This window comes from Pinus tabuliformis, chromosome 1_1 (assembly GCF_031772625.1).
Source record: "Pinus tabuliformis cultivar Carrire ecotype Pingquan chromosome 1_1, CPIR1, whole genome shotgun sequence".
Lineage (NCBI taxonomy): Eukaryota > Viridiplantae > Streptophyta > Pinopsida > Pinales > Pinaceae > Pinus > Pinus tabuliformis.
In genome coordinates this window covers 636,949,334-636,968,969 of record NC_142297.1, presented here as the reverse complement: position 1 = coordinate 636,968,969, position 19,636 = coordinate 636,949,334, and the positions used below count along the sequence as shown (strand labels likewise).

General features: G+C 35.3%; 1 protein-coding gene across 1 annotated transcript; it reads right to left on the bottom strand.

Moving 5' to 3' along the window:
* Nucleotides 1-18,791: 18,791 nt before the first annotated feature.
* Nucleotides 18,792-19,405, bottom strand: LOC149214930 (uncharacterized). Its single transcript, XM_089389547.1, has one exon. The coding sequence runs from the start codon at nt 19,296-19,298 to the stop codon at nt 18,792-18,794; it is 507 nt and encodes a 168-aa protein (XP_089245673.1). The 5' UTR covers nt 19,299-19,405.
* Between the last annotated feature and the right edge of the window lie 231 nt (nt 19,406-19,636).

Sequence of the window (19,636 nt, the reverse complement as noted above, 5' to 3'; positions counted from 1 at the left end):
CTCTTTTAGCCTTTTTTTTGCTCAACTTTACAACATTCTAGCAATTTTGTTGAGTAAGATCATAAGATTTTTATTTGTAATTATTGTGTCACTTACTATCCAAGTACTGTTTACTTTTGGACTAAAACTCTATTTATTGTTTACTTTTGGACTAAAACTCCTCTATTTAGTCGGTAATCTAACTTCCTAATGACAAATCCTAGCAACAAAAAAAATGACGTAAATGTAAATTTAAATTGTTGTTTACTTTTGGACTAAAATTCTTCTATTTAGTTGATAATTTTACTTGCTAATGACAAATCCTAGCAACAAAAAATATGGCGTAAATGTAAATGTAAATTGTTGACTAGATGCACATGATTCCATGTGAAAAAATGGTTTGGATCTTTTGTAGGAGGCCATGTGTAAGGACCTTCAGTCCAAAGGCATCATCGCTGAGACGTGCAACGACTTTAGAGGCAAACGAGCACGCGGTTGGACGAGTTAAATGGCAGAGCAAACACTTGGATGTGTGTGTGCGAAAGTGTAGAGGAAATTCATGTATTTATAATGGATGAGCGAGGGCATTCGTTCAAGACGAGCCGACGGTGGAAGAGTTGCAAGTTCGGGTGTTAGGGAGTCGGCCATCTAAATGAGTTAGCAATAAAGGGCGTCAGCTTGGCAAACAAAGTGCAGGTCGGCCATGGGTGGCACGACCACTTACAAAGGATATATATTGTTGAACGTAGAAGCGTTGGAAGTCATTCATTCGAACTCATCATTCGAACATCAAGTAGGAGTGCGCAAAGGTGTTAGGAAGTCGAGCGGAGGCGCAGGTCTATGCGCCCACTCACAGGTAGGACTACACGATAAGCTCGCACGAAGGAGTTGGGTGTTGGGTGAAGCCGTGAGCGAGGAGCGCCCGTCGTTTGGACGAAGGCGCGGGTAAGCCTTGGGTGAGGGCGCCCACCGGGCAGAAGCAAATGATGTGGGTAAAACTCGGATGAGGGCGTTCGACGTTCGGTTGGTGGATGCGGGTGACTCTCGGGTGACGGCATCGGTTCGTTTGGTGAATGCGTGTGGAACCTTGGGTGAGGTCGCCCGCCCACTGTGCGAAGGTGTATGCGGTGGAGACTTGGGTGAGGTCGCCACCGGTTGAAACAATACGAAGGTATCTTGGGTGACTCGAGTGGGTCGCCCGCCCGTCGTGCAAGGTGAAAGATGTTCGGTTGAGGAGTACGGTTGGCAGTCCGTGTGAGGGCGCCCGCCCAGCTCGGGCAAGGAACTTTGGTTGACACACGAAGGTGTTGCCTTGATGTAAAATTGGCTAAGTATGAAACTTGGTGTTTCCAAGTATACTTGTAAAGCTTTGTAAACATTATATAATATATTGTATTCGGGTAGACTCATTGTTCAGGGAGTTGCCTCTCCCTTTATACTGTGCAATTGTGTTCTCTTGTATAATTGCGGATGATAATGAATGTGTATGGGTGTTCATTGGTATAAAGGAAGCATAATAATTACTTAGTTGAGAAACACAAACTAAGTAGGACAAGTGTTTAGGCGTAGTCCATGAACATAAGTATTGGTGAAAAGAAAGTGTTCGGTGGTGCTGCACCTCGCAAAGAGCGGTTGAAAGACTACCACTGGCCTGGGGGCGTGATAGTTGGTATCAGAGCAAGGTTGCTCGTGATGAAGTGCAGGTGTGGATGCACTTGACAGTTGATGACAGTGGAAGCAGGTACTTACAGGTGAAGGAAGTTGGTTTCACATTCAATTGGAACAAGAGCTGGTTCATGGTTGTAGGGAACTTGGTGAAGTTGGTGTGCTAAATCAAGGAGTTGATACTACAAAGACCGAAGACTTGAAAGGAAGTTCAAGCTTTACAAGTAACAGTTGGAATGTTAGGGTGATTCAGGTGAATTGTAAAATAGGTTTAGCAGAGGTGAAGCTTTGTGCTTGGGCCAAGCTGAATGACAAGGCATGGCAGGTTTGGAAGAATGTGAAGGGAAGCTCTTGCTTACCTTATACAGGTTGAAGCGGATGAAAGAAGAGAACCCCCGGATTCGAGATAAACTTGAAGTCTTGGAAAGCAATGTTGAAGACGAACTTCTTCAACTTGGTTGGACAATGGAGCAAGATGAAGCTGTAGATTGTGCTGACAAGGAAGAGGAAGCCGTGATGATTGAGGATGTTGCAGATGTGACAACAATGGAGGACAAACTTGAGGTTGATCAAGTTGGGCTAAGATCGTGCAGTTTGCATACATGGATGGATGAGGATACTCACATGGAGGAGCCTCATGATGATGAAGTAAGTATTGATACTTGTATTTCATTTGAGCTTTTGGGAGATGAACCATATGCAGGGAAGAGAAAGCACAGTTTGCCAATGCAGGGGAGCATCTTACCATGGATGTATATGATGAGACCTTGTATGGAGAAGCAAGGATTGTTGATTGTTGCAGGACTTGTTAGGGTTGTTTGTGACCTTATGATAGAAGGTGCAAAGGCCCGTGACAAGGGAGGAACATGATGATCGTTGCGGATGAATGGGTCATGCTTTAGCCACTTGAAGAATTGGCTAAGTGCCCGACATGACTCATGGATAGATTGGAGGGCACACACTTGAGTTTGATGATACTTGGGTGGACTTCTCATGGCCGATACCAAGAGCAAGTCTTGGTGGAACGTTTAGTGGGGGAGCTATGATGGAAGGGACTCGTGATGATGATGATATGGTTGGGTGACCGAGTTCACTAGACCGAAGATTGCAGACTTGGATGAGGATGACTGATTGTTGTGATGGGTCTACTTGGTTGGACAACATGGGCAACTTAGTCCTGGACATCAGGTTGGAGACAGGGAGCATGACAGTCTTATGTAGGGACATTGTGTAGGAGCACTTGTAGAGGTGTCACTTATGGGCATCCAATGAGGATTGCCAAGGCAGAGATGTTGTGCAAGGGGATTTGCTGGTGTGACATGGAGATGTTTTACCGATGAGCCGATGGAGAGGTTGTGCACTCTTGTACAACAAGGCCATGGAATTATATGGAGTTGTGAGAAGACTATGGAGCATTCCTACTACATGGAGAGTTGAGGCATCTTGGAGAGACCTTTGGGCCGAGACTTGTATGCTTGCTAGATGTTGGTTGGGGATGACTCATGGAGCTCATGATGACATGAGATTGTTGTGACTTTTGGGAGACTTCATATATGGTGGACTTGGAGGATCTGAGGCATTGAGGAGCTGAGTTCATGGACTTTGATGCTGAATGGCATGCATACTTTCGAGTACATGTATGGGTGTGGCTTGAAAGAGTGACTTGATGTGGAGGATCGATATGAGACACTTTGGAGTGATGGAGTTACAACGATGATGATGCCTTGGTGGCAACACTTGGGCATGGGTTGAGCGAGACTTAACCACTTTGACACATGGGAGCTGATTGATCTATGATCATGGGTAGCACATGGGAGATGAGGTAGGTGTATACTTGTTTCTATGGAAGAATTGAGCAATGGCACATACAGATATGACGGGGGTTGCTTCATGGACTTGGATGTGGCACATCGAGAGTCGGAGTTTGATGAGATGATCTCTTCACTTTGAGGAGATGGATGTTTTGTAGATGGATGATGATGTTGGGATAAGAGCAGCTGATTTCATGCAGCACATTGACACCAAACATCATGGACAGCTTGTTGCAGATGAGATGGAGACTACTTCATGGACTTGAGCATGGCTTACACCTATATGGAGATAGATTCTTGATCGAGTTGAGGATGTGACGGGATGTTCTGAGAAACGAATGATGGTGGCATGAGGATGTGGATTCTCATGGTTTGAGCATGATAGTTGGACTGATCACCCGACTAGTTCAAACATGAGGGAGCTCAATGTGCAGAGATGTGTTAGCATTGTGTTGGAGTATAATGGCAGCAGTTCACACGAGGATGACACATGATGAGGTTGACACGAAATGTTGCAGGAAGCATGTAGTTTGAAATGGAAGGGCCAGCCATCCACGATGGAGAGCAACATGTGGAGATTGCGACGAGATGGTTGATGATCATGCATTGAGGTGATCTTCTGATGTATGGCATACCGATGGGGTGTATACCTTGGTATGGTGAGCTTGGTGACAGATGGTTGCCAGGACGAGATATTGTCAAGGACAACAATGATTTCAAGTGGGGGAGGATCTAAGGACCTGCGGTCCAAACGCATCACTGCCAAGACGTGCGACAAGTTTGGAGGCAAACGAGCGTGCGGTTGGACGAGTTAAATGACAGAGCAAACACTTGGATGCGTGCGTGTGAAAGTGTAGAGGCAAGTCATGTATTTATAATGAATGAGCGAGGGCGTTCGTTCAAGACGAGCCGATGGTGGAAGAGTTTCAAGTTCGGCCATTGGGCAGTCGACCGACCGAACAAGTTAGCAATAAAGGGCATTGGCTTGGAAAACAAAGTGCAGTTCGGCCATGGGTGGCATGACCACTTACAAAGGATATATATTGTTGAAAGTAGAAGCATTGGAAGTCATTCATTCGAACTCATCATTCGAACATCAAGTATGAGTGCGCAAAGGTGTTAGGAAGTCGAGCGGAGGCGCAGGTCTATGTGCCCACTCACGGGAAGGACTACACGATAAGGTCACACAAAGGACTTGGGTGTTTGGTGAAGGCGTGGGCAAGGAGCGCCTGCCGTTTGGACGAAGGCGCGGGTAAGCCTCGGGTGAGGGCGCCTGTCGGGCAGATGCAAATGACGTGGGTAAAACTCGGGTGAGGGCGTTCGGTGTTCAGTTGGTGGACGCGGGTGACTCTCGAGTGAAGGCGTCGATTCGTTTGGTGAACGCGGGTGGAACCTTGGGTGAGGTCGCTCGCCTGCCGTGCGAAGGTGTATGCAGTGGAGACTTGGGTGAGGTCGCCGCCGGTTGAAACGATACGAAGGTATCTCGGGTGGGTCGCCCGCTCGTCGTGCAAAGTGAACGATGTTCGGTTGAGGAGTGCGGTTGACAGTCCGTGTGAGGGCGCGCCCGCCAAGCTCGGGCAATGACCTATGGTTGACACACAAAGGTGTTGCCTTGATGTAAAATTGGCTAACTATGAAACTTCGTGTTTTCAAGTATACTTGTAAAGCTTTGTAAACATTATATAATAAATTGTATTCGGACAGGCTCATTGTTCAGGGAGTTGCCCCTCCCTTTATACTGTGTAATTGTGTTCTCTTATATAATTGTTGATAATAATGAATGTGTATGGGTGCTCATTGGTATAAAGGAAACATAATAATTACTTAGTTGAGAAATACAAACTAAATAGAACAAGTGGTTAGGCATAGTCCATAAACACAAGTATTGGTGAAAAGAAAGTTTTCGGTGGTGCCGCACCTCGCCAAGAGTGGTTGAAAGACTATCGCCGACCTGGGGGCATGACACCATGGACAATAAAAATACTTGGTCAAAGTTCAACAAATAGCCCGGGCATGGAACTCGCAGTGGTATACACTATACATAGAGTCAAACAACGAAATCACAGGATGAATAACCTTGACATGGCTGCAGTGGCCATAACCTAATAAATTAGAGTCAAAGCTTCATGCCGCCCAATCAAATCACATGAAAAAGCATGATACGGAGCGATATATATATATGAAAGAACGACTTACATAAAAAAAACGTGTGGGAATATTTTATTAGAGAGAAATTTGGCAGAAAGAAGTTCAGTTGAATTCAAGAAAAATTAGTGTAAGAAATAGTTTATTAGAGAAAGAAATTTGGCCCAAAGAAGTACAGATCAATACAAGAAAACACTTTGGTGCAAGTTGAGGAAAATAGCGAACTTGTACTCATCCTGAGAAGATCACTGCCCGCTACTTATTCGCTTTCGTTTTCACCAATATTTTTTCGTTCAATGAATCTTATCCGACTAACCAAGGGAATGGCTGTTTCTCGATACTTTAATCATGTAGGTAAAAGGCATCTACCACATGGCGAATCTAGACTAACCAACGTCGTTCAGTAGCCGTTACCATGAAAACTTGTCGGAAGAAGCGTGGGAATGGCAGTTTTGATGCTTTCATCTATTAGAAAGTCTTCTATCACATGGGGAAACTAGATTAACTAACGTCGTGAAGAAGTCGTTCCCATGAAAACTTGGCCTGAGAAACGGATTAAACTTTCAATGTCATCTATATATTTGAAATCCGAAACAATAAACATGTGCAGCGTATAAAGTTTCCGAACCAAAGACGAGAAACCTAAAGACCATTAGATGGCATTTATTTTGGAGTGAGCGCTGTTATTAGCGCACACCACAGGATCCATAGCTTTTATATTTAATACTCTGTAGTGGGTATCTATTATTGTGCAACTCTACCCCACTTTGCATATTGATATTCTATGCATTTACGTATTTAATGTATTTGACGGTGAATAAAAGTTATGAAACACTGAGTGTGATAGGGAAGGGAAAAAATAAAAAATGTAGATTTGACATAATAGTATTTAACTTCTTAATCTTAGTACATTCTGTTATTTTACTTTGTTGTAACACCCATTCCTGTAAGCATTTCCTAGTAGATTAGGAATAAAAAATCGTTAGTGGTGGACATTCTTAAAAAAACAGTCTTGAATCTATCATTATAGCGTAAGAAATGTTTGTAGATTTCAGCATTGTATATTATGTAAATTACATGGCTGAACCTCGTGGTATAAGAAAGACCATATTTCTTCAAGTTAGAATATATATATATATATATATTTTGAAATTTGGAAAAAAGACTGCATTTTTTAATTTTAAATTTAAAAGAAATACTACCTTCTTTAACGTTCAGGAAAAACTGTTTTTTGTTTTTGTTTTTAAATTTGGAAAAAATACTATTTTTTTAAAGTTTAAGAAAATGTGATATTTATTTTTCAATTTGGATGTGTGACTTTGCGAAACAAAGAATTATAAGTAATCAAGCACCAATTTATAAAAATTCCAACCGTGGCTCTCTGGAATTACTTGAGTATGCTTACTTGTTCTTAGGATGGCTACTTCTAGTAGCCTTCAATAGTTATAAATGAATGTTTCTCATAATACAATATTTTAACAAATTTGTATAAAACTTAAAATGACGAATATGTTAAAAGAAATTTCATCTTGATGAGATAATAAAAGTGCGATGTAATAAATAGGAAAGATGGTATTTTTTTTAATGGATATTTGATTTTTATTTTTATTTTAATTAATATATGGGAGAGATTTTTAAAAAGATAAAATTTAAGTTTTTTAATTTATAAAATTCAGTGTGGAATGTCATTTTAATCGGTTGAATTTATTTATGTTTTTCAAAATATATTTAAATAATAAATAATAAATTCTATTAGAAATTGTATGGTGATATTAGGAAAAAGTTATTTTGTTTATGGATAAACTAATAGATTTCACTAATAATAAAATATTTTTCTTATTTAGTAGAGAATGTTGGAGAATATAAGTGTGAAAACAGTTCATCCAAATGTCTTAGTTAGCACAAACTAGTTTAGTTTCATTAGAGTCATTTATTGTCTCTAATGGTTAATGGTTAATGTTTCTATGTAATATTATTTAATTAATATGTAATATTCAAAAAAACCATCCTCAATTTTTGTTATAGTATCATAGGTCTGTCTGCGTCAGACTCATTGAAAGCAAGCAGTAGAGATAGTAAGAACGAAAAGAGCAGCTACCGCCAAGCCCGTGAAAGCCAGGAAGCTAAAACAAGACAGATCCTCAGCTGAAAGAGAAAGCCATTTAAAAAAAATCATGCAGAATCAAGAGTCCACCTTTTCGTCTCAAGAGAAGTTCGTATAATTTTTTTATTTAAAATGTGCAGCAGCCCATTGAAGGACATTGTGCGTCATCTTCACAAACTTAAATAAAGATTTCTGCATTGCTGCGATCCCATACGCCATCGAAAAATGTGCTGATGGAACGCGATAAGTCAAAGACGAGTTTTCAAAAAAAGGGATCGATTCTGTCTGTCCACTAACCGAGTTTTTACATCACGCAGCCTCCTAACAACGACAACGACAGCAGAGTTACAGCAATTCAAAAACGGCAAAACGGCACTGCAAAGAGGTGAGCCGAAGTCATAAGCATGCCCCACGAAAACGTATTTTCATGAGATACGACTTTTGGAAGTTTTCAAAACTCGATGAGATTTGTTTGGAAATCTACGGTTGTTAACTCCGTTTTTTTATCAACGTCCTCGAAGTTTATTTTTACGAAGAACGACAAAGCTTTTAAAAAATAGTCGTTTAAGAGGTTTTATTTTAAAAAAGAGAAGTGTTGTAAATGTGGAAAAGGTAGCTGGATATATATATGGGATGAAAAGGTAGCTGGATATATACATGGGATGAGGATCATAGAGTAAGTGTGGAAAAGGTAGCTCTACTGCGGTCACCTCACTCAATCCAGAGTAGTGTGGCTAATTAATTCCCACAAATGGCCATTGTTGACCATGAACTACATCAAAATACAAATGGCCATTTTGAACTACATCAAAATAATGATTAGCTCATTAATGGTGTGATAAGGTGGCACAAAGAACATTTTTGAAGCGAGGTAGTTCATTTGGGTTTTGTGGAAGAAGTTAAAAGCACATTTTCGAAGGGAGGTAGTTCATTTGGGTTCTGTGGAAGAAGTTAATGGACGTACTCTCCATCCTCAGTAGGTTGGGTTTATGCTTAGTGCTTTGGTTTTGGTTTGATAGAGCTTGTAGGGTCCTTGTAATGTTGCGATTTGTGTTGATATTGAGGGGAACGAATAGGTCTTTCTGACTTAGCCTCCCCCACTGCCATGGGAATTGTCCAGACTAGTGAATTGATCGACGATGGTAGGGACAGTGAAGGATTTATTGGTGCGAGACACACCTTCTTTAAAAGGTTCAACACCCTTAGTGTTGGGTCATATATATTGAATAATATTGCTTGTGCTTGCATCCACTCATTAAGTCAGTTGAATTGGAAAGCTCTTGTGAGACGCACTGGTTTTAATTGCTCTGTATTATTAGGGTGTTCATAAGAGTTTTAGTTTTGTTCATTCTTGTTTGGAGGTGCTATTATTTTTGGAACAGTATCCTTTATTCCCACCCCCTTCTCCATACTATGTTTTATCCTTTGGTCTTGTTCCCCTATGTGAGACCTAGTTGCTATCTCACTAGTTTCTCCACTGTAGCCACTTACGTAAATGTGCCACCCTTGTGCTTGAGTTTTTGGAACGCCAGCCCACTACGATGAACCAACAATGATCACACAACCATAGGGGCTCTTCGAGCTGGGTTGAAGGTAATGTAAGTGCCGCTTATGGATTTAATCTTCATATGTCACTTGAAGTGTATAAAGAAACTCAAGAAGCCTCTAAAGAAGTGATGGTAGATAGAGATAAGTTCCCTAATGTAGGGCTATTAGACACGAGGCAAACCCAAGGACACCAAAATCAATATCTTTATACTATAGATATTTACGGGCACATTAAAGCTCTCCTTGGAAAAGTTTTGTAGAAATAAAATGAAGCCAAAAGGAGTATTGTGATACAGTTAGATGACCTTCAAGATAAGGACCTTGATATGGCCATTGGCACCCATTGTGGTGTAGATCAAGATGATTCTCACTTGGGGAAAAGGTACATCCTCAACGTGATCTCTAGTTGACTCAATAGATATCCTAACCTCTTCTTAGTTGGTTTTATATGCACTTAGGTTTCTGGATGTGTGGCCAAGAGGCTTCTATGGAGAACTCTCTTATTTTTTAGTCACATTTACAACATTCCAACAATTTTGTTAACCACACTAATAAGTTAGTAATAAGTTAGAGATGCTTTCCGTTAGTAATACCCAAATCCCCGTGCTTAATTTTCATATATTGAATTCTATCCAACAAACCCAAAAGTTCCTCGAAATCGCCTCCACCATTCTCCATTGGCGTCCTATGGCGTTTGGCCTCTACTCGTTCTGCGTCAGTATTTGAGTCCTCTTTTTGACCAGATGCACCCGATTCCAAGTCGAAAAGTCGTTTGGATCTCTTCAAGGAGGCCATGGATCGAATACAAATACTTAATCAAAGTTCAGTCAATCACCCACGCATGAAACTAGCAGTGGTATACGGTCATATACATCGAGTCAAATATCGAAATTAGAGGATAAATTACGTGTCATTGCTGCAGTGGCCATAACCCAATAAATTAGAGTCAGCATCATGCCACCCAATCAAATCACATGAAAAAACATGACAGGGAGCGATAAATACGAAGAACAAGTTACATAAAACAAACGTGTGGAAATAGTCTTCTAGAGAGAAATTTGGCACGAAGAAGTCCAGATGGATTCAAGAAAAATTAGTGTAAGAAATAGTTTATTAAAGAAAGAAATTTGGCAGAAAGAAGTACAGATATATACAAGAAAAAACTTTGGTGCAAGTTGAGGGAAATAGCGAACTTGTACTTAACCTGAGAACATCACTACCGCCGACTTATTCGCTTTCGTTTTCACCGAATATTTTTTCGTGCAATGAATCTTTTCCAGCTAACCAAGGGAATGGCTGTTTTTGGATGCTTTCTAATCATGTAGGTAAAAAGCATCTATCACATGGCGAATCTAGATTAACCAACGTCGTGTAGTAGCCGTTGGCCCGTTACCATGAAAACTTATCGGAAGAAACGTGGGAATGGCAATTTTGATACTTTCATCTATTAGAAAGTCTTCTATCACATGGGGAAACTAGATTAACTAACGTCGTGAAGAAGCCGTTCCCATGAAAGCTTGGGTGGAGAAACGGATTAAACTTTCAATCTCTTCTATATATTTGAAGTCCGAAACATTAAACATGTGCAGGGTATAATGTTTCCTATCAAAGACGAGAAAACTAAAGACCATGAGATGCCATTTATTTTGGAGTAAGCGCTGTTATTAGCGCACACGACAGGATCCATAGCATTTTATATTTAATACTCTGCAGTGGGAATTTATTATTGTGCAACTGTACCCCAGTTTGGAATTTGATACTCTATGCATTTACCTTTTTAAGTTATGAAACCACTGTCATAGGGAAGGGAGAGAAAATGTAGAATTGACATTATAGTATTTAGTACATTATTTTTTATTACTTCGTTGTAATAACCATTTCTGTAAGCATTTCTTAGTAGATTAGAGATAAACATTAGTTTAAGGGATGGACATTCTTAAAAAAAACCATTTTCATAAAAAAAATGTATGAATTTTTCAACATTGTATATTATATAAATTACTTGGCTGATCCTCGTAGTATAAGAAAGACTACATTCCTTAAAGTTAGAGAAAAAATATTTTTATTTTTGAATTTTTTATTTTTAAAGTAAAAAATAAAATAGAATAAAATAATATATATATATATATATATATAAAATAAAAATGGTTGGTTTATTTTTATTTTTTTTTGGAAAAAATACTACATTATTTAAAGTTTAAGAAAATGTGATATTTATTTTTCAATTTGGATGTGTGATTTTGAGGAATTATAAATAATTAAGCACCTATTTATAAAATTCCAAGTTATCTTGACTTTTTATAATTACTTCACTATGCTTACTTTTTCTAAGGATTGCTAATTTTTCTAAAGATTTATAAATATGTATTATAATATAATATTTTTTAACAAATATCTATAAAACTTAAAATCACGGATATGGAAAAGAAATTTCATCTTGTTTTTAATATAATTTTAGAAATAAATAATTATTATTAAATTTTCATTATTAAAATAAATTTCAAAAAAGTAATATGTAAATTTATATTTGATGAGATAATAAAAATGTGACTAAGAGGAAAAATGGTTTTTTTGTATCTATATTCGTTTTTGTCCATTTTAATTAATATATGGGAGAAATTTTTAAAAATATAAAATTTAAGTTGTTTAATTTATAGAATTTCATTTGAAGGACTTTTTAGATAGATGAATTCATTTATGTTTTTACATATGTTAAATAACAAAAAATCACAGTTTACTGGAAATTGTATGACCATATCTGTCAAAAAGACATTTTGTTTATTAATAGACTTCACTAATAATACAAATATTTTGGTTACTTAATAAAGAAGAGATGAGATAATATGTAAGTTCTAATAACATCAATTAGTTTTTTTTATTGAAATTTGGTTAAATTTTAAATGTGAACCATTATAAGAGGAGGGGCTATGCATTGACCTTTTTGCACACAATTTAAAATAATAAATAAAGAGTCACTGAGTGATATAAAGGTCACTCATTAGTGTATTGTTAAATCACTCAATGATGTAAAGGTCACCCGTTAAAAACTCTCTAGGCAAAAATCTGATCATGTTAAAGGCTTGTATGACTGCTTGTGTGACCCAAATCAAATACAATCAACAAAATGTGAACAATTAAATTTTTCCAAATGATATTTTATGGGATTTTGAGTAAAATTAATTTATTTCACATATAATTATTATTATTTCTAAAATAGTGTTATTCAAGTGCATTAGTGTTTCAATACATTTTTCTAGAAAATAAAATATTTTTTCCTAATATATATAACTTGTACTTACTTAAATGACCAGTCTTGTTATCACCATATTGTAATTTATTGTTATAGTTAGTTGTATACCTATTCCATGACTATAAGATTCTATTATGTCTTTGACCATGCATTAGATCTAATAAAATATTTTTTCAAGAGAGTTTAGATATTTTTTTTTATCTATGTTTTCCTATTTTAATAGGGGCGCTTAAGGGCTGAGATATGAAGATGTAAGACTTGAAGGAGTTATATAGTGAAAGAGAGTATAAAATCTTCAGTCTATGAGATATGAAGATATAACTTGAAAGAGTTATACCGTAAAAGAGAGCATAAAATCTGCAGTCTATCAGATATGAAGATGTAAGACTTGAATGACTTATACAGTGAAAGAGAATATAAAATCTGCAGTCTATCAAAATTGCTGCTTGAAGGCCCAGATGCCCAGATATATAAGGAAAAGTTTGGATCTGATGGGTTAGACGTCAATAATTTTTTTTTGGTTTCCGATGAGGATATGTTGAAGGTGTAAGAACGGATCATGGAAAGTTACTTAAAAAGTTTTAGGGCCTTTTTCTTCTCGCTACAAATGATGACTTCACTTTTCAACATGTTTCTTGATTTCCTTCATGGCTCTCTTTTTAGAAACTTCGCATAAAAGTTGGATATATAACCATTCAAATTATTATGTCGCAGATGCACCGTTCTTCCAGGAAAACACAAGATTTTGTGGTGCTTTGTTAGGGTTTGAAGTTCTGCCATAAATCCAACAATCGATGGAAAATGGAGAAAACCAAAATATTTAAACAATTATGAGTAATCAGATCTAATAGGTGGCTGAGAACCAAATCCATGAGCTTCTTCACAATCTTCATGAATCCATTTGACTTCACCAGATCTGTACATCGTTTAGATATGGAGCTATCTGTATAAAGAACGACTTACATAAAACAAACGTGTAGAAATAGTTTATTAGAGAGAAATTTGGTAGAAAGAAGTCCAGATGAATTCATGAAAAATAGTGTAGAAATAGTTTATTGGAGAAGTAAATTTGGCAGAAAAGAGTACATATAGATAGAAGATAAAAAATTGGTGAAAGTTGAGAGAAACAGCGAACTTGTACCCATCCTGAGAAGATCAGGACCCGTCACTTATTCGCTTTCGTTTTTCTCGAATATTTTTTTGTGCAATGAATGTTTTCCATCCAGCCAAAGGAATTGGGGTTTTTGGATGCTTTCATTTATTTAAAAAGCATCTATGACATGGTAAATCTAGATTAACTTATGGTTTAGCATGTATTGTTTTAATACATTAATAAAACTATAACTTCAAAAATATTAATGGTCTTTCTATCACATAAGTTATATAAACTAACAAACAACATACAGAAACCGAACCTCTAAAAAACTTGGCCTGGCGAACGGATTAAACTTTCACGGTCATATATATATATATTTGAAATCCGAAACATTAAACATGTGCAGTGTATAATGTTTCCTATCCAAAGACGAGAATGCTAGAGACCATTGGATGCTATTTATTTTTGGAGTGGGCGCTGTTGTTATCGCCGACCACAGGATTCATAGCACCTAATATTTAATACTCCCTCGTGGAAATTTATTACTGTGCAACTGTACCCCGGTGTGGAATTTGATATTCTATGGATTTTTCCGTGAATGTATTCGATGGCGAATAAAAGTTATGGAACCTTAACCGTCATTGGTAAGGAAAAAAATTAAAATTGTAGATTTGACACCATAGTATTTAAGTTACACGTTAAGTTTTAGTACATTCTGTTTTTAACTGTTATAATACCCATTATTTTTTAGAAGATTCGAGTGGATTTTTTCTTGAATGTATTCGATGGTGAATAAAAGTTATTAAACCTTAACCGTGATTGGTAAAGAAAAAAATTAAAATTGTAGATTTGACACCATAGTATTTAAGTTACACATTAAGTTTTAGTACATTCTGTTTTTCACTGTGTTGTAATACGCACCAGTTTTTAGAAGATTAGAGTTAAACATTAGAGAATACGTTTAAGGGATGAACATTCTAAAAGACCATATCCAGAGCCTTGAATCTATCATTATAGGGTAATAAATGTGTTGTTTTCCGCATTGTACATCAGCGACTTTTAAATGAATGCTATTAATTTTATTTTGGCTGATTCTAACAGTATAAGGAAGACGATATTCTTTAAAGTTAGGAAAAGGTTATTTTAATTTTTAAATTGGAAAGAGAAAATAGATTTTTTTAAAATTTAAGAAAAAGTTATATATATATATATATATATATATATATATATATATATATCCCTGACTATTTTTTTTAAAGAATTATGTCATTTTAAGAATTATGTCATGGCTTTGTAGAATTACTTGAGTATGATTACCTTTGTAAAGATGAATAGTTCCAAGCCCTTTTAATGGTTATAAAAAAATGTTTATCACAATACACTTTTTTTTACTAAATTTTATAAAACTTTAAATGAAGGATATGGAAAAAAAATGTGTAATTTTCACCTAAAATGATATTTATAAACGAGATATAACTATTATTATGTCTCTATTTATAAAATAAATTTGAAATATTAATATTTCGATTCATATTCAATGAGATAATAAATATATTTTGTTTGCATAGTTTTTAAAAGTTTTAATAAAATTATTTAGTTTTCTTTTCTCAATTGAAATTCTGTTAAATTTGAAATGTGAATTATTGTTGAGCTTTAACATATTGTACATAATTTTCTTTAGCATATTGTATTTAATTTAATAAAAAATAATAATATGTGAACAATTAAAATTTTTATAAAATTATATTTAGGTTGTGTTTTAATTGAAATTTGGTTAAATTTTAAATGTAAATTATTGTTGGGGTTTAATTTTTTACAAATTATTTTTAAAAATAAATAATATGTGAAATATTAAAATATTTATGGTGATATTTGATGAGTTTTAAGTAAAATTAGTTTATATCAAACATATTATTTATAATTGTTGGAAATATATTGTTTTTATGTATTAGTATATAAATACATTTTTTGTTTGCATAGTTTTTAAAAGTTCTAATCAAATTATTTAGTTTTCTTATTCTCAATTGAAATTCTATTAAATTTGAAATGTGAATTATTGTTGAGCTTTAACATATTGTACATAATTTGCGTTAGCATATTGTATTTAATTTAATAAAAAATAATAATAGGTGAACAATTAAAATTTTTATAAAGTTATATTTAGATTGTGTTTTAATTGAAATTTGGTTAAATTTTAAATGTAAATTAAATAATGTTGTTTTCTATTATAAATTAGTGTTTCAATAAATTCTTCTAACTAAACAAAATGTTGTTTTTCAATGTATATATGAATTGTATCTAGTTAAATATTATTATTATTAAATTGTAATTAAATTATATGTCATTATCGTCAAGTTATAATTAATTATTATAGTTATTTGTTATATCTATTTCATTACTATTACTATAAGTATGAGATTGTATCGTATTTTGAACAATACATTAAATCTAATAAAATATATTTAAAAAAAAATAATATTTTCTTTTGTCTCTATTTTTTTTTATTATAATATGAAAGCTTAAAGCCTCATCTATAAAGATGTAAAACTTGAAAGAGTTGGAAAGTGGAGAAAATATAAAATCTGCACAGTATATCAATTATGTGTAATCAGATTTGATAAGTGACTGAGAACCAACCTATGAGATTCTTCAGAGTCTTCTTCAATCGATTTTTTTTCCATATTTATGCATCCAACACTTAGGGTTGTTAGACTTCAATTCGTGTTTAGAAGTAAAAGTAGCAATCCCAGGGGAATTTTAGAGTTTTAAATACAAAAGCATTGGGGACAATTGATCGAGAAACTCAACGTAAGGTAGAGATGAAGTTGTTCGTGACCTTGGTGGGAATGGATCGAGATATTCAATGGTGCAGTTTTGTAAATTTCCATGCTCCAATTTATCCTCGGAAGACTTCGTATTCAACTGGAAGCATGACACTTGTTCGAGCCGGTGAAAAAGTACTTGGGAAAATATTTTTGGTGAATATATTCTTCACCAATATTATTTGGAAAATGGTTTTTTTTTAAATATTAAAAAAATATATTTAAAATTGAATTATATTTTTCATCTATTTAGATTAGGAAAGGGTTAGTTGTTGTGTAGATATGTTTAAAGTAAGTTTATAGGGTTGGGTGTTTGCTGTTTATGAAAATATCATAAATACCTTAAAGAAGATATGGGGTTGATGGTTTCAATTAGTCCATTAATGAGATAAATAATTTTGGAGATATGAATTAAATGGAAATAGCACTCTACAAGTCTTGATTTCAAATATGGGAAAATGAATAAAAATAATTCAAAATTCTAATTATGAAATGGAACTATTGCAAAAAAAGTTTTGATGATGCTTTGCAAGAAATAGGTAGGTTATAGAAGCAAAATGATTTCATAATGGGAAAATGTGCATAACATAGATTAGGACATAATAAACTCTATCATGAATTTGTTGATCTCAATACACAACACATCAACACATTTGAGAAAATGTTGGTCTTGTAGTGCCCCACTCTAATTGACTGGATTTTACAATATCTTAACATTTATTGATCCATATTTATGCAGGAACCAAATGAAACACATATTTGAACATAAAATAGTTAAAACTGATCTTCAACTCATTGATAACAAAATGTTGAAAACTATTTACATGCAGAATGAAAATACCTCATTTGGAGTGCAGATTTCAAAGACCACCTACAGATTTCAAGGCACCCAAGGAGCACTAGTGCGATGCCCCAATAGTTAAGGCAATGCAAGGACCACCTACAAATTTCATCTTCATACCACATTTAGAGTGCAGGAAGAAATTCAACAAACCCATGAGCAAGTGATCGAGAATAGAGATGAGCTCACTTATGCTACGCCAAAATCAATATCTTTATACTATAAGCTTTACTAACAAATTAAGTTTGTCCATGGGAAAAATTGGGAGGTACAAAATGAAGCCAAAATGAATATTTTTCTACAGTTAGATGACTTTCAAGATGAGCACCTTGATATGGCACTTTGTGTGGTGCAAATTGAAACAACTCTTACCTAGGGAAAATGTTCATCCTCAATGTGATCTTTAGGTGATTCATAGATGTATAAACTTCTTCTTACTTGGTTTTATATGCACTTAGGTTTCCTGATGCATGGCCAAGAAGCTTTTATAAAAACTCTTTTAGCTTTTTTTTGCTAGGGTTTACAACATTCTAGCACTTTTGTTCAATAAAATCATAGATTAGAGGTGATTTTTATTTGTAGTTATTATGTCACTTACTATCCAAGTATTGTTTACTTTTGGACTAAAACTTTTCTATTTAGTCGATCATCTGATTTCCTATGACAAATCCAAGTAAATGTAAATTGTTAATTATATTAATATAAAGAAAGTGAATTCTAAAAAAAATATTTCATGAATACCAAAATATTTTAAGTAATATATATATTTTTAATATGAATAGAAATCATATCTTTCAAAATACAAAACTTTTTTTAAATTCCATTCCGGTAAATTCAAAACATTTTTTTAAATTCCATTCCGGTAAATTCAAATTCTAAATAGATATTTAAAAGGTATCTTTACTCGTTCTTAAAACTTAACACGGTTTTATAATACACATTGATTATGCGAACATTTCTCGCCTTTGCCACACATCCATCTCCATGGAAAATGATAGGAATTACATGTTTTGTTCGTTTTGACACACATGAGCATACATGCGAAAGAATCGTATCAGGAGGCCTTATCGAACCATTTTACACGTGACGCTTGCATCATCACGAATAAGTCGCGTGTATAGAAATCACAATAACCAATTAAACGCTCACATGATGATCATAACATAAATCATGGGAATTAAATATAGAGGCACTCCTGTATTTTTCTGGTGCTCACATAGTTACTATGATTATATAAATTATGATCCGCATGATAGAGCAGGAGAAGAAAGTCAATCATCAAACTAAATATGCATCACTTCTCATCTGTAACGGTTATAAATATGAACATATTTAAATTCGAAAGATATGTAAAAGATTGGCCAAACAGTTTTAGACCTCCTACTTCTATCAAGCATAATAACTGAATCCATTGTAATGTCGTGCAAAGATAAAGATCCTTGGTTGCGTACATCTCAGTGGTTCAGCTAAACAAACTCCGATTACAAAACCGCAAGAAAATTTTTAAAACACTGCGGAGATCGCACAATATCAGGACGAGGCCTCTACGTTGAGATCAAATCTTTCAGCGGGGAGCTGCTTATTATACGCAGCCCTCGAGAAGGAAGGCGCTTTAAGATGGTTATCAGGTTGAATGCTTTGTTTTCCCCTTTCCACAAAACTGCTCGGATTGTTCTTCTCAGAAGGACTGCGTATATCAGTATGTGCAGGCATGGTATCCTTAGCTCCAGATACACAGAAATCTTCCCACTTGAAGGAGGGTATCCACGGCGATTTAGTTTTCATTACTTTAACAGGCAAGTCTTCAGCTGGCATCGACACAGCCTCCGAAATACCCATATCCATGTGCTTGGTTTTCATGTATTGAATTCTATCCAACAGACCCAAAAATTCCTCGAAATCATCTCCAGCATTCTCCATTTCTGTCCTCTGGCGTTTGGCCTCTACTCGTTCTGCCTCAGTATTTGAGGCCTCTTGCTGACCAGATGCACCCGATTCCAAGTCGAAAACTCGTTCGGATCTCTTGCAGGAGGCCATGGATCGAATACAAATACTTAATCAAAGTGCAACCAATCACACACGCATGAAACTAGCACAGAGTCAAAAAACGAAATCACAGGATGAATAACCTTGCCATCGCTGCAATGGCCATAACCTAATAATTTGTAGTCAAAGCATCATGCCGCCCAATGAAATCACATGAAAAACCATGATATGAAGCGAGATATATATATATATATATATATGAAGAACGAATTACACGTAGTTTTATCACATGAAAAACCATGATATGAAGCGAGATATATATATATATATATATATGAAGAACGAATTACACGAAAAAACTACGTGTGGAAATATTTTATTAGAGAGAA